Raw genomic sequence first — 16478 nt, forward strand, 5'->3', positions numbered from 1 at the left:
TGAGGATGCATTCAAAGATGGGCATACAATCAGCTTCTACATGGAGCCTAAAGTGTTTAGATTACTCATTTGATGGTTTACAATGTTTGTATTTGATGAACTCCTGTTCATTTCGTAAATGGACCAAATGAATGCACAATCTAATTCCAGAATGGGATGTTCAAATGATCACACAACAAATTAGATATAATGATCACTGCCTGTTGTCTGAATGGCCAAAAATGGGAGAAAAAAACATTGTAATCAATATATCACACATCGGTTTTAACGAATCAGTGTCTTCTGATTTATACTCAGACAACAGAATTAATTGAACTCTGTTGTCTTAAAAGCTAATCACACAACAGAACTAATTAAACTCTGTTGTCCTAAATGTTAATAACACAACAGAACCAATTGAACTCTGTTGTCCTAAAGTTAATCACACAACAGATATAGTCTAAGAACTGATGTTTGAAGATCAATCAGACAACAGACAAAATAAAAAAATGTTGTCTGATATGCTTAACATACAACAGCTTAAAACTGGCACTGTTGTCTGAAGACAGCGCCTCAACTGCTGCACAGCTGCGCTTCGCATCTGCCGAGCTATCACACAACAGTTATAACACAAACCTGTTGTCTGTATGTTTATCACACAACTGTGTTCCACCGTTGTCTGATTTTTCATCAGACAACGGCTCACTCTACAACGGTGGGACTCCAAATCCCACATCGGTTTTCTGCCGTTGTCTGATGCAATTTTTGGTGTAGTGAAATCTCATAAACTGAACCCCCAATACCATCTTCTCCTCTCAATTATGAGTCGAATTTGTGTTTCAAAGAGATTAATTTGCCATGAAAATTGTCCCCTTTTGTATAGCACTACTAGAAATGTGGCCTATGGCCACAGCCCAACAGTGAAAATTTAATGCTCCGTCCCTATATTTGTACACAGGGTCAAAATTTGCGACGGTTAAGGTCTAGCTGACCCCTGTATATGTATTAGCCACAGTAAAAGCAAATTCCGTCGCAAAGATGAAATTATGAGCAATGGTAGGGAGAAAACCAGTTGTCCGTGGCAAAGCCATGAGAAAATCACGCGCCGGCCCCACAGTTTGATATTATCCAATTATCCATCCATTTGCTAGCTAAAAACAAAAAAAACAAAAAGATAAAACAATATGTCCGTCGCCAAACCGGTACATCCAAATATAATAATAGTTTTCATCCTCTTTTTGTTTATCTCTCTTTCATTTGAGTTTTCATTATCTCCTCCCTCTCACTGCCATGGATGCCTCCGTCAAAGGTGAGGGCGATGAGCGCGCGATAGCCGATCTCCTGTCTCATGCATGGCCGCTTCTTTTTCTTAAGGTTCATATCTTGTCTGATCTCCCCTCTAAATGTTTATTAAGTAGATCCGACGAAAAGTAGCCCAAATGCGAGGTCACTAGGGTTTCAAGTTTTAACTGGGTATTTTGGATTGCACTCCTCCTTGTGATGATCCAGGTAGGGATCTCAATTCTTTCAAGTTCTCAATTTTCTGGTCCAATTGTAAACTTTCGAAGAGGGATTATACTCTCTCAATTTCTTTACCCATCATTTTTGTTGTTTCGCTCAAGGTTAATAAGAAGAAGAGGGTTTAGGCCACATGAGCTTTCATTTCTATATTATAGCTGATGGGTTTACAACTACTCAATGCTTTAGTGTTTTATTGGTGCTGATGGCTGATTCGTATGCACTGAAAAGAAATCTTATTTTGTTGCTCAATTTTTTTCTCTTAGCTGTTGTTGTGAAGGTAGGCTGAGTACAAATTGATGTTTTTTCTTGACGTTGAGCTATCACTCAAGTATTTCTTTAATTTACATTGAAGGTTGTGTCTTTGAGGTTTCAGGGTAGTCCACTAAAGAACTCTAACTTCTTGTGCAGCTTATTGAGCGCCCCTTTACGCTGCTAGAGGAAGAACCACAGTCTAGAAGACAAGCCCTATATAAGAGTTGAAAAGATGTTTGAAAAAAAACTCTTCCAAGTCCACCTGACTTCATTCTTTGCGTTTTACCAGAGAGGAAAGATTCTTCTATTTATGGTACGGTATTGTTATTATAGTGGCATCCCACCTATCCCTTGCTATGATCGTATAATCACTTTGATGATCATATAATCACTTTGTGATATTCTACATGGCCTTGGAAAAAAAAAAAAAAAAGAGTCTCCAAGTGTTTTCAGGATTGTCACAAAATGCATTTTTCCTTCCAAGATTTATCATCACTACCTTACCAATGTGCTTCTCAAAATCAATTCTAAGGCAATAACTAAATCTTGATATCCATATCTTTACTTTTCTAATTTGTGGACGCCTATTGATTTCTCCTGTCTGTTTCTGTTAACCTTCATAACTTGGAGAATAATTTCTTTGTTGGCAGTAGAGCACTCCTCATATGCCCCTCTGATAAAAGATACTCCTACCATGATTTTGTGGACATTCCTTCTGTTGCAGCGGTAATCACAAAGCTAGTTTCTTTCATTATGTATTACTTACCAATTGTTGTTTTTAGTAGTAATGTCAATGTTTTTGGACCATACAGGTTTTAGGCTCTCGAAGTTGGCCACTTAATTCAAGGTACAGAGCAGCTGTTAGAACACAATCTTAGGAGACTATGCTTATTATTAAGCCATTGTTTATCTTTAAAGATACTCACATATTATCTGCTAGTTAAATTGCAGGACTTCATTCACAAACCATCTGAATTTTATAATGTTGAAGAGCTTTATCTATTAGTAGATATTCGCATTTCATATTACAACACTAATGCTATGTATCTAAAAAAGCAGTTGGATGATTCAAGCAGAAACAATTTGACATGTTTGACAACTCTTAAGGCCCTAAACTGAAGAGATTTGATCCTACACATTCGGATAGGTGATCTCTACCAGGTATTTACACATTTGGAAACGCTCTTGATGTTCCAAATTATTCATATGCCTCAGTACTTTGCTGATGGAATTGTTAATTCATTATTTGGTTCATCCACTCTGAAGATTAAACTTGAGCAGTGCTAATATGTTTTACTTGGTAAATGTCTGTACAATTTCGTCTCCTGGCCATGCTTATGAAGGATAGTAATTTCATGAGATGTACTTGGTCATTGCTTTCTTGTAACCTATATAGAATGGGATCACTTTGGTAGATGGAAGTTGTAATCACATCTTTTTAGATCCAGTGTTAGATATCTGGAAGTTGTAAAGTGTGCAAGAACTCTTAGCATGGAGTTGATATATAGTGGAATGAGAATGAGCTCTAATTCAGTTTATGTTGTTGCAGAAATGTTGGAATTATTTTAGTTTGCAGATATGTTTGAATTCATACTTGGCATTTGATTTGAACTATAAGAACTGGCTATCTTTGAGAATTTTATCCCAGCAAGAATTACCAGGAATCAATTTTGTTACCATAAAACAACTTGGATGGGGTCCATGGGTAAAACCAGAATGGAATATCTTCAAAACCATAAATGGTAATTTTTGTGTATTTCCACTGGTACTTTTTTTTTTGGGAAAATGATCATTTACCCGATTTTAGGCTAAAAATTGCCCACTTGCTCCACCAACTGTTTTTTAACCCCATTTACCCAAAACACTCTAAGGGATTATTTCCCCTTTACCCAATTAATTCTTTTTTTTTTTTTTTTTGAGACTTTTTTTGCCCTCTCCTTCTTTCTCACTTAGAGAGAGAAGTCACCTTCCACCTTGCTGTGCTACGGTGACCAGTGGCCGGCGCGGTCTCCGGCGACCAGACTCCGGTGACCGATGACCGGACTCCGGCGAACGGTGACCGGATTCCGACGACCGGTGACCGGATTCCAGAATCCGGCTATTATTGCCCCTAGTAATCATATTACTGCCCCCAGTAATCATATTATTGCCTCCCAAAAATCATATTATTGACGTCTAGTGAATTGTATGAACTCCCAAAACCAAATGAATACACTAAAGGAACAATTGATCAATTTATAATCATATTACTGCCGCCCAGTAATCATATTATTGCCCCCAATACAAAGTCCAATGTCTCTCTGCCTCCAATAGACCACCAAAAATGCACCATTTTGTAGGATTCACTGATAATTTGACCTTAATACACAGAAAACAACATGTAACTTATCAAAACACCACATTATAGTGATCCATGTCCCTCGTATTCAAAGTCTACTGGGGGCCAATAATGTGTCTACTGCCCCCCAGTAGACCATCAAACAAACCCCACAGTTACATTGCAATCTCAGGATACCAAAAAAAAAAAAAAAAAGTGCTCTGGGCACCCACGTCTAAAGCTGATCGTGATTTCTCGCGGTGATGGTGTAAGATAGAGATAGGCGAAACACCCAGAATTCCAAACCCCAAAATCGAAACACCACCCAGAACTTCAAACCCAATGAAAGGCCCAATCTTTCGAAACCCCATTTTCCTTCACTCCCTGATGTCACCAGCAACAGTGAAAAGCAAGAATTTTGAGAATCTTCCGAAGCTGCCGTTGATTTCAGCCACCAACATTGGAGTTTGGTACGAAGAAGCTGAAGATTTGGAAGGCAAAGTGGTCGGGAAGATGAAGAAAGCCGAGGCAAGGAGTGACAAGGAGTGGCGATGGTCGGGATCGCCGATCAATCGAACGGCGACGAGGACATTGGAGTGGCTGGATCGCCGATCATTCGAACGACGACGAGAACGGCGACGAGGACGTTGGAGTGGCTGGATCGCTGACTGGAGATTCATCGTCGTCTTCAGGTTTGGACTGCATCTCCGGCGCGGCGATCAGAGAGAGAGAGACAGACCAGAGGTGGAGATCATGGGGAGGAGAGAGAGAGAGAGAGAGAGAGAGAGAGAGAGAGAGAGAAAGAGAGAGAGAGAGTGGAGGTGGAGATGGGGGGGGGGGGGAGAGAGAGAGTTTGGGAAGGAGAGAGAGACTGATAGGAGATGGATGGGTTTTAATTTAATAATAGGGGCACAATTGTCAAACGATGTTAGATTTGGGTAAATGGGTTTAAAAAAACTCTTAGTGGAGTAAGTGGGCAATATTTATGCTGAAATTGGGTAAGTGGTCACGGCCCCTTTTTTTTTTGGTAATTTGTACCAATTGACCACAGATGAAAAAGGAGTAGTAGCAAAAGAACGAAGTGTGTGAGGAGTTGAGCAGGCAATGTTATATAATATAAACATAACAGTGAGTACTGTTCATTGTCAGAAGTAAACAGTACAGCGCGTGAAATTGTTAGGGGGCTGTGTACCTTAGGAGCGACGGACAGTTTGTGCAGTGGCTAGTTGGTTAAAATCCATTTGGAGTCAGTACAAATCGTCACGGACATCCAATCTGTGGCCAAAGACCAATGGGCACAGTAATCCGTCCCTAATAACATCAATGGCCATGAAATAATGGCTGTCCCCATAAGCCATATTTCTAGTAGTGTAGGTTTAGCCAGGAGGGTTCCTGGTAATTTAGATTGTACCATCTGCTTAAGCATTCTACTTCTATCCTGCAAGTCTAGGAATCGAATCATCAAATGAGAGGAAAGTTCTCTTAGTTGGTGCGATTGGAAGACAAGTAAAGAAGTGAGGGTAATTGTGGAAGAGAAATTGTCAAATAATATTAAACAATTTAAAAGGAGTGTGGTTTGTAAAAATTGGAGTGCATATTTCACTACCCTATAGAAATACATACCCACTCTGGGCTCTTGCAGAATACCACAAGCGGGTTCCATTGCCTTCCCAGGCCAGAATTATTCACCCTATTATGTAGCTTGTTCAAAATAAAGGATCAAACATGAAACCTCAGTAGATGCAATATATTAGTCTGGGCATATATAGATGAAAAATGTCAATTTCTTTATCTAGTAAAGATAGGGTCGTACTTTTTTTTATTCTTGTTTTGGAACTTTATTGCTCTTTCACTTTTTTATATCCGTTTTGTTTCTTTCTTACTTGGAAAGTTTTGGTTTAAATCCTCTGTTCTTCTATTTTAAACGTCTACTTCAATTTCAATTTTATCTGTTATTTATTTATTAGAAATTGAACTTTATTAAACTCAACCAATTCATCATTCTGGCAAAATCCCAAACAAGATTAATCTCCCACATCAATAATTTGTTCAGTTAACATACAATACATTATTTTTTAATAGAGAGCGATATTATAGATTCTCGATCTGTAATAGCTAATTTGAGGCATTATGCCCACCACCAAATCTGAAAGAGGACTGCTACAACTGAAAATCCACCACCAGTTATTTTATTAACATACATACTTTCATTTAGCGTTGTTCTTTTCATTTGTACATCAATCACCTTTATGTTCTCTAAACGTACTGTCAAAGCTGATTCAAAATGGACTGAGGGATGGCCTTAGCTAGGATTGGGTCTCTTTTCATTTAGGCCTCGTTTGGTTTGCGGAATGAAAAAGTTGGGAAATGAAAGTTGATCCTTTCATGTGTTTGGCACACCCAAGGAAATAACAACCTTCCTGCATGCATGAAGGGAAAATAGGGGTCACACCACATGGGATTCATTTTCCATCATACTTCCTTGCATTAATTGCACATTAATTACCTACTCTAAAGATTATTTTAATGGTTGTTATTACAAATTTATCCATGAAACTTTTAAATCTGGAATTGTTTATGTTTTGATAATAAGGATATTATTGGAAAGTTGATGTTACCTACTTTCCTATTCATGCACAAACCAAACATCAGAAATGAAAGTAAAAATATATTTTGCGATTACTTTCTCGGTGTTTTCAAACATTGGTAGGGAAACTAGTGGGAAATTTACTTTCCCATGCTCATGGGAAATGACTAAGTAACCAATTTCCTTTCCGGCAACCAACGATACCTTAGTGTAGTTCTTTTCATTTGCACATCAATCACTTTCATGTTATCTAAACGTGTAACAACTAATTCAAAATAGACCGAGAATGACCTTGGCTAGAATTGGGTCTCTTTTCATTTAGTATTTGTTGAAGGAAAATTCAAGTTTAGTGTGCCTTATCAAACTAGGAATAGGAATAGGAGAGAAGGTTCTAGATTTCCCAATCCTACACGGATTGGTATTCCTTGTAACATTAGATTATGCACTTTGTAATCCCTATATATAGGGCTCCTATTCTCAATAATAAGATCACATCTCTCTCAAATAATACATATATACTTAAACACGTTATCAGCACGACTCTAACCACAAAACAGAAAACCAAAACTCATTCACAAAGCAGCCCCTAGCCCGAGCTAGCCGAGCCTTCGCTGCAGCCCGAGCGCCCGTGTGCTTGCAACCTTGCACAGCAGCCCCTGCTGCCCCCTTCCTGCAGCCCTGCGTTCCAGCCTGCTGCCACCGAAGCATCCCTGCTGCGCAAACAAGCCAACGCACACCCACTGCATCTTTTTCCGTTCCTGTGCACATCCGTCTTCTTGCAAGCCTCGAAACGTCTAGTTCGGAAGCTCAGATCGAAAAACTTTCTTCATCAAAGTTGTTCGTCTCTGTCTCTTCCATCTAACCTCGAATTTCAGCCTTATCGGAGTCATATTGAGATCTGTACACCAATCGAGGTACAAGCTGTTCAGAACAGAATCTGCTCCGAATTTTCACCAAGTAAGTATTCAAAAGAGTAAGTTTTAAGTTCCTAAATTTGAAATTTGAATATTTCTTCTTTTCTCGGGGACTTAAAACCTCCCTTCTTCTCATCCCACCTTTCTTATAACGTGGGTTCGATCTTGAAAAGCGGAATCGTGGGGATTCACGCAATTAACGAACTAAGAGCGTTCGTAAGACTTCGGACTAAGAGCGTCCGTAAGCATCGATTTAACGAACTAAGAGCGTTCGTATGCTACGGACTAAGAGCGTTCGTGAGCATCTATTTTGACCATACAAACATCATTGTTTCGGTCTAATCCAATTATTCTTGGAAATAGATTTCTTGGTAGCATAGCTCGGAAATCTTATTTATATTAGTTTTCGTGGAAGCATTGACTCCGAAACTAACTTGTTCTTGTTTCATCTTTCAGGATGTCAAACATGAACAAACTCGATTTTGTTCCATTGGATTATGCAGGCAAAAGGTACTTAATTTGGGTCACTGATGTCGAGATCCACCTTATTGCCCGTGATTTATTGCATACAATCCAAGAGCTTTGTCCTATGAAACAGCTCCAGACCCTCAAACTGAGAAAGATAATTCCAAGGCACTTGCCTTCATGAAACGTCACATGGATAGTGACCTACAGTTTGAGTTCATAAATGAGGATAGCGCCATAAAGCTTTGGCATGCGCTTCGCGAACGATATGGCAATGTTCGTGACTCCATACTTCCGAATACAGAAGCAGAATGGAAGATCTTCGCTTCTCTGAATTTGACACTGTCATGCAATTTTATTCGGAAGCTCTCAGCATCAGAGCAATGATGCGTCTCTGTGGAAAGATGATCACAGAAGACCAATTGATTGAGAAAACCCTCAATACCTTCCCCGTCTATGCTATGAGGTCCTCTGACTTATTCCGGACTCATGTAAATGCAAGACGGATCACAAGTTTCAACAGCTTATTGAAGCTATGGCCACTACTGAAAGACATGGCAATGAACTTGTGCAAAGAAGATTTGATAGGCTTCAAGATAGCTATCAAGAGCATCGTCCTATGGCTAGAGAAAGTCGATCGACGTCATGATCCATACGATCGAAATGCTCAAGAAGGTAATCGCTCAAGGCGACAATCCACGACCGTAGGAGGCGTGATTTTGAGGGAAATAGGGTTGGAAACCATGGAGCCAACGTTGGCCATGGGCACCACTTTCCAACGCCACCAGTCCTAGGGACTATGCATATTGCGCCAATGCGCCTCAATCAAGGGAGAATCCTCTTTATGGTGTCTATTTCTGATATGGAACGTCTGATCAATGGACCTGAATTTGCAATGTACCTACGAAGGTAGTCGCATCATGGTGATCAAGACTTCGAGTTCACAAAGACTTTAAATCTGGCGATGAAGACAAAATGCCGCAGATTTTTATAGTCTTTATTTTTCCAAGAATTATGTAATGGCAATTATGCCTTAAATCAATAAAATGACTTATTGTATTAACTCTTTCCCTCTAGGCGTACTCAAGAGTATTGTGATGTCTAGGCAAGGTTTGATCTGAGAGAACGGTTTTAAAAGTGAGCAACGCTCCACCAAAATCTCGCCTTACCTTACCTGGTCACAACTAAATTGAAATTACCAAACGGATTGAGTGACTACGATTTGTCTACGGTTTGATTTTTATATTGGATTAGATTTGGTCAAGAAACTTTGATGTAATCATTGGCTATTATTAATAAAGTATCGATTTATTTTATCTCATGTCATGGACATATTTTCGAACTTTTAACTTACAAGATGTAAGAGCCAATGGTTTTCATGTGGAAACACATTGTGAGAATGGACAAGAGTTCCTTTGCATCACCTCTAATGACTACGGACATAAACGAGTCTTAGAGAAACTTATGTGTCGCTCTAGTGGGTTGTATGCAACCACTATTCGAGTCATTGAATCCAACCATGTCATGAGAGATGATTTATGGGATTCCGACATATAGGCTTTGGCACGACCGTTTGGGACACCCAGGTCGTGACATGATGATCCGTATATTAAAGACTTCACACGGACATCCCTTTTTCAGAACGAAAAGAAGTAAAACTCGGTTTTTGGACACCGAAGGAGCCCTGCGCCTCACGGCGCCGTTCACCCCCAAATCCGGCCATCCTTGGCCGGCGCCGCCTTCCCCTGCGGCCTCAGGGTGGCATTGACGCCACCAAGGCTCCTTTGTCTCCAACTTTTACTTCTAAAGTCACTTGTGACTTTGTGGCTCAACCAAAATCCTCATTGGTTGTTTCTAAAGCCCATCATTCGTTCTGCAAAGCCTGCTCTTTAGCAAAGTTAGGATCGAGACCATCCTATGCAAAGGACACCAAAGAAAATATACCATTCTTGCAAAGAATCCAAGGTGATATTTGTGGACCTATTCAACCATCATGCGGACCATTTCGATATTTTATGGTATTGGTTGATGCATCGACACGCTGGTCACATGTCATGCTATTGTCCACAAGGAACGCTGCATTTGCTAAACTCCTAGCACAAATAATTAAGTTAAGGGCTCACCACCCTGATCATCCTATTAAGTCTATAAGATTAGACAATGCTGGAGAGTTTACATCAAAGACTTTTGATGATTATTGCATGTCCATTGGGATTGATGTTGAACATCCTGTTCCTCATGTTCACACCCAAAATGGTCTCGCAGAAGCCGCCATTAAACGACTACAAATGGTCGCTAGGGCATTGGTAATGCGCACCAATCTCCCTATTTCTGCTTGGGGCTATGCAATATTGCATGCAGCTGTGCTTATTCGTCTGAGGCCCACTGCCACTCAACCCTTTTCTGCGTCCCAGATGGTGACTGGGTATGAGCCAATGTCTCACACTTACGCATATTTGGTGTGCGCAGTTTATGTGCCAATTGCGCCTCCACAGCGCACCAAAATGGGTCCTCAACGACGATTAGGCGTTTACGTTGGTTATGATTCTCCAACGATTATCCGCTACATAGAACCCTTGACAGGCGATCTCTTTACCGCAAGATTTGCGGATTGTCACTTCGATGAGACAGTCTTCCCATCGTTAGGGGGAGATAAGAACATCAATGTTCAACAGGAACGACCGGAATTGTCGTGGTCTGTCCCCACTCTGTCTCATCTTGATCCCCGAACCGCACAGTCCGAAATTGAAGTGCGGAGAATTCTCGATCTTCAGAACGTAGCAGAATCGATGCCTGATGCGTTTTCTGATATCGCTAAAGTGACGAGATCACACATACCTGCTGCAAACGTGCCTGCAAGGATTGATGTCCCTAAAAGTAGAGGACATGACGCCAACTCAAGATGCATGAGCATGGCGCCAACGTCCCATCTCTCAATGATGGTGACGTTATGGCTAGGCCCACGGCTCCTGCCAGGAAGCGCGGGAGGCCATAGGTTCGATGGATTCTCGCCCAAGAAAGAAAGCGAGTTTGGCACAGAATAATCCATTAATCATCGATATAAATAATCCATCTCATGAGAATATTCCGGATTATGGTTATGTCCAAGAGACATCATTGGGGGACGCTCCAATGTCAGAACCAACTCCAGAGAATAGAGAGATCTCCATAAATTACACTAGTGTACATGAGATGATGGATAGAAATTCTATGGCAATTGATGATGCATTTGCATATCATATTGCGAAAGGGATTATAGAATATGATGATATCGAACCTCGCTCTGTTGAAGAATGTCAACGAAGAGCAGATTGGCCTAAATGGAAAGATGCGATCCAGGTTGAATTGGATTCACTAACAAAGAGACAGGTATTTGGGCCTGTAACGCAGACCCCCAAGTGTAAAGCCTGTTGGCCATAAATGGGTCTTTGTTAGAAAGCGTAATGAGAAAAATGAGGTGGTAAGATATAAAGCCCGCCTTGTGGCGCAAGGTTTCTCACAACGCCCTGGAATCGACTACGAGGAGACATATTCTCCCGTAATGGACGTTATAACGTTCCGCTACCTTGTCAGTTTGGTAGTTTCCGAAAAACTTGACATGCAGCTTATGGATGTGGTTACAGCATATCTCTATGGGGATCTAGATTCAGAGATATATATGAAGGTTCCAGATGGACTTCAATTACCCAAATCAAGTGGCTCTAAACCACGGAGCGCGTTTTCAATAAGATTAAAACGCTCACTATATGGATTAAAACAATCGGACGGATGTGGTATAACCGTCTAAGTGACTACTTGATTGGGAAGGGATATATTAACAATGAAATATGCCCATGCGTGTTCATTAAAAGAACAAGTTCCGGATTTGCAATCGTAGCAGTTTATGTCGATGACATGAACCTAATTGGAACTCTAGATGAGTTAAAGGAAACTGCTAATTACTTGAAATCCGAATTTGAGATGAAAGATCTTGGGAAAACACGGTTTTGTCTCGGTTTAGAACTCGAGCACCGTAGTGATGGGATTTTGATCCATCAGTCTGCATATACTCAGAAAATTCTAAGGCGCTTTAATGAAGATAAAGCAAAGCCTGCGAGTACTCCCATGATCGGCCGTAGTCTTGAGCCCGGAAAAGATCCGTTTCGTCCAAGGGATGAGGACGAAGAACCCCTAGAGGCCGAAGTGCCCTATTTAAGTGCAATAGGCGCATTATTGTACTTAGCTCAATGCACAAGACCGGATATCTCATTCGCAGTGAACTTGTTAGCTCGACACAGCTCTGCGCCAACACGCCGCCATTGGATTGGTGTAAAGACATCTTTCGATACCTAAGAGGTACGATTGATATGGGCCTATTCTATCCCTACAGAGAGAAAAGGAATGACGGAAAATTGGGATCGGACCCCAAAAGGCAAAACGCCCCCGTCCATGGAATGGCGCCGGCCATGTTGCCGGCGCCGGCGCCGCGCTCATGTGGCCGGCGTCTCCTATCTCCCTCCATCAAAACGACAATGATGTCTTGATGGGTTTTGCTGATGCAGGGTACCTCTCTGACCCTCACAAAGGTCGCTCCCAAACAGGTTATGTCTTTACCATGGGAAGCACTGCGATATCTTGGAGGTCTACGAAACAGACCCTTGTTGCTACTTCCTCAAATCATGCAGAGATTATTGCTCTACATGAAGCTGTACGTGAATGTGTATGGCTAAGGTCTGTAATTCGACACATTCAAGGAAGTTGTGGTTTGAAGTCTACCACAGATGAACCTACATGCATTTATGAGGATAATGCAGCTTGTATTGAACAAATGAAGTTAGGTTTCATCAAGGGCGACAACACCAAGCATATATCGCCTAAGTTCTTTTATAATCAGCAACAACAATCACTTCTAAAGATTGAAGTGAATCAAATCCGATCAGAGGATAATGTAGCGGACTTATTCACTAAGTCGTTACCTAAATCCACCTTCGAGAAACATGTGAAGAGCATCGGATTGAGAAAGTTATCCGAACTCCCACGATTGTAGCAATCAGGGGGAGATATCGACATCAGGGGGAGTTATGATGTCTACATGTTCGATCTCGAAGAGTGAAGGACGTGTTGTGCTCTTTTTGTCCTTCGACCAGGATTATTTTTGTCCCACAGGGTTTTTGTTACCTGGCAAGGTTTTTAACGAGGCAACGGATGAAGCGTCACCACCAAGTTTGAGCGGCACAAGGGGGAGTGTTGAAGGAAAATCAAGTTTAGTGTGCCTTATCAAACTAGGAATAGGAATAGGAGAGAAGGTTCTAGATTTCCCAATCCTACACGGATTGGTATTCCTTGTAACATTAGATTATGCACTTTGTAATCCCTATATATAGGGCTCCTATTCTCATAATAAGATCACATCTCTCTCAAATACATTATACTTAAACAGTATTGATATTTTCATTTGTACATCAATCACCTTCATATTCTCTAAACATGTAACACGTATTCAAAATAATGTGAGGGATGGCTTTGGGAAGGATTGGGTTGTGCCTCGTTTGCACATGCTGCAATCAATAAGGGGTACCAACTTTTGTTAGGAAGTCCTCATCAAAAAAATATGGACGCCAAAATATGGACGTTCTGGTCCATATACATCCATAATTACGCAGGGCCATCTTAGTGTTGTCATTCCATCTATTCGTTAATGCCTTATTATCCAATATACATGGCACAAGGATTATCCAATATACATGGCACAAGGATGCAATGGCATCAGCTGTATGAAAGCGTAGTAGATGTAATTCACTAATGTGTTAATTGGCTAGTACGAAGATATCAGTAAGTCTGTCTGCAAAGAATTTTATTCTTATTTTTAAAGCATTAGTTACATGAGTAATATTCTTGCCTGATGAGTATAGAGATATCTACACATCTCCCGTTGATGCTCTATGGATAACACAGCATTTAGAGCTCCTGCAATTGAAAGTGTAATAACCTGTTTCAATCGGCAAGTGTTACATTCAGCAACATCGACCATTTAACAAATCTTGGTGCGTTTGCGAATAAAAACTGATAGAGACAAATACTGTTTACAAGTTTCTCCCTTACCAAACCAGGAAGTCGAAACATGAGACCCCCATAATCCCCAGGCCAATGACCATCATGTGCCTGGATTGTTGAATAAAAATTAATGGCCCTGCGTAATGTGGTTACCACGACCTCTTCTGTCACCTCTTCTGCATCTCTAACTTTGAGTTGTGGTAGATTAGTCACACATGGGTTCTCCTTTGCAAACTACAATTCAGGCATGATGGAGGAAACTAATGTTAAGTATCATTACTAGATCTATGCAGCCTATGTTTAACGAATTATCACCGATATTCATAAACCACCCATATGAAAGGAGAGAAACACCAGAAACAGAAAAGGAAGTAATCTCTATGAGTCTGAGACCATTGTATGAAAAATATTGGATGACATATGAATCAGCATATGAATGATAACATGACAATCCAATACAAATCATCCGGGAAGACAAAAAGATTCAAACTGTACAATGCCTATGAATCCACATAGAAGCTTAAAATGCATTGTGAACATAACTTGACCACATTGTGCAGTTGCATTCTCAAACTCACCAGTACCATACACGCATACAATTCCAAGATCCACACGACCCTAAGAAGCACCGATATGGTACGAGTATCCGGATACGATACGATCGGATACGTGGATACGGCAAATCTTAAATATAATAGGATACGGGTACGTGAAGGATACGTCGATTATGTATATATAATAAAAAAATCAGAAAGAAAATATGAAAATACACAATTTACAATTTAATTTTATACATTATCACAATGGGTGTGGATCCTCTATGAGAAAGCAACATAAGGAAAAAAAAGTCACGGTTCCCCGCACCCTCTATCAGTCCCCCCCCCCCCTCTCCTCTTTCATCTGTTTCTTCTTCTTTGCTAGTTTGAGTTTCCAGATCTCGTCTCTCCTTGTTATGCTTGAACTTTGCTATCGATCTATTTTATATATTCGGGAGAGGATCTGTTTATACCAGTTTCCATCAACATTTGGTTTCCAATATGAGCTCATGTTGATTGATTAAGAGAAGAAGAAAGGAATGCTATATATGAGAGCGAGAGAGAGAAGCAGAGGGCTACGAGGAGAAGAAAGGAGAGAGGAAAGCAGAGGGCTGTGGAGTTTTTCAGGGCAAGGAACTGGCTAAAGAGAGAGAGCTCGATCTGGGTTGGTTTTTTGTTTTTTTTGTTTTTTTTTTTCAGCGTAAAAAGTTACTATTACCCCGCGTATCCAATTTAATTACAAAAATTCGTATCCTATTCAGATACGGACGTATCCAAACCGTATCCAAATCCGAGTGTATCCTTGCATATCGTACCCGTATCCCTGATCGATACGGGATACGAGACCAAAATGGCGTATCCGTGCTTCATAGACACGACCTTATTAAAAGTTGATTCAATTTCTATACATAACCAACTACAAAGATCAAAGCTTGATTATTTCTTCAACAGCATTATGAACAGCTTTCTATTTCCATGTTCACCAGTCACAAGACAGATCAAATAAACAAATACCCTTTCCTATTCTTGACAAAAAAAGTCTTAACCAGGTGCCAGGAATAAATAAAGAAAACACCAATGAAATGAAAAACAAACAAAAACCCAGATTAAAGCTCAAAAATCCAGAATCGGGTGTGTTTGTAATACCTGAATTCTCATGAGGAGATCAGAGCTGTGCTTGGTCTCAAATCGATTGTCCCAGAAACCTTTTCGAGCATCTTCGATTTGCTGAAGCTCTTCAGGGGTCCCAAACTCTGGATGGTACTCCCAAACTTGGCGTCCCAAGTGATTGTTCACACTCCTCAGCCATTGATGATCACCACCTTCTCTTACTGTGTCTGCCCCAATTTTCAGCTTCCACATTTTGACTTGAATAGGTTTCTTGAAAAACAATGAGAGGTTTAGATTTTGGGTCTTTTTTGTTATGTGGGTTTATTGTTTCAACCGTTGAAACCTGAAAATTGATCGCTCAAGTTTCAGTAAGAAATAAGAAAAAGAGAGTTCATATTTTTCAACTTCGATTTTCAGTAGCTGCCAGTTTTTTTTTTTTTTTAGGAGAACGAAAGACTAATTCATTGATGAAACATCCTTACAATCAGAAAGTATGAGAGCCTCCACACTTAGAGGGATCACTACCAAATTGACCAACTTTGGCCTCCTGCGCTAAAGTATGCGCTACTAGATTAACATGCCTACTACCAAAAACCACTTTAGCATCTAAAGCATCGTGCAACATGTTTCGCAAGTCATCAATTAAGAACCCCAACTCCGATTGATCAAGGGATGAGCTAGAGATAGCTTAAACCAAATCCATACAATCTGTTTCCACAATCACCGGTGTGAAATGCTAATCAATAGCCAACTGCACTCCTAGA

General features: G+C 40.4%; 1 protein-coding gene across 1 annotated transcript; it reads right to left on the bottom strand.

Moving 5' to 3' along the window:
* Positions 1–13892: 13892 nt before the first annotated feature.
* LOC112188245 (cycloartenol synthase-like) lies at positions 13893–16018 on the bottom strand. Its single transcript, XM_024327327.2, has 3 exons — positions 15751–16018; positions 14117–14302; positions 13893–14003 (listed from the first exon to the last, which is right to left on the bottom strand). The coding sequence occupies exons 1-3, from the start codon at positions 15964–15966 to the stop codon at positions 13893–13895; spliced, it is 513 nt and encodes a 170-aa protein (XP_024183095.1). The 5' UTR covers positions 15967–16018.
* Between the last annotated feature and the right edge of the window lie 460 nt (positions 16019–16478).

Source organism: Rosa chinensis, chromosome 2, assembly GCF_002994745.2.
Source record: "Rosa chinensis cultivar Old Blush chromosome 2, RchiOBHm-V2, whole genome shotgun sequence".
In the NCBI taxonomy this organism is placed as follows: Eukaryota; Viridiplantae; Streptophyta; class Magnoliopsida; order Rosales; family Rosaceae; genus Rosa; species Rosa chinensis.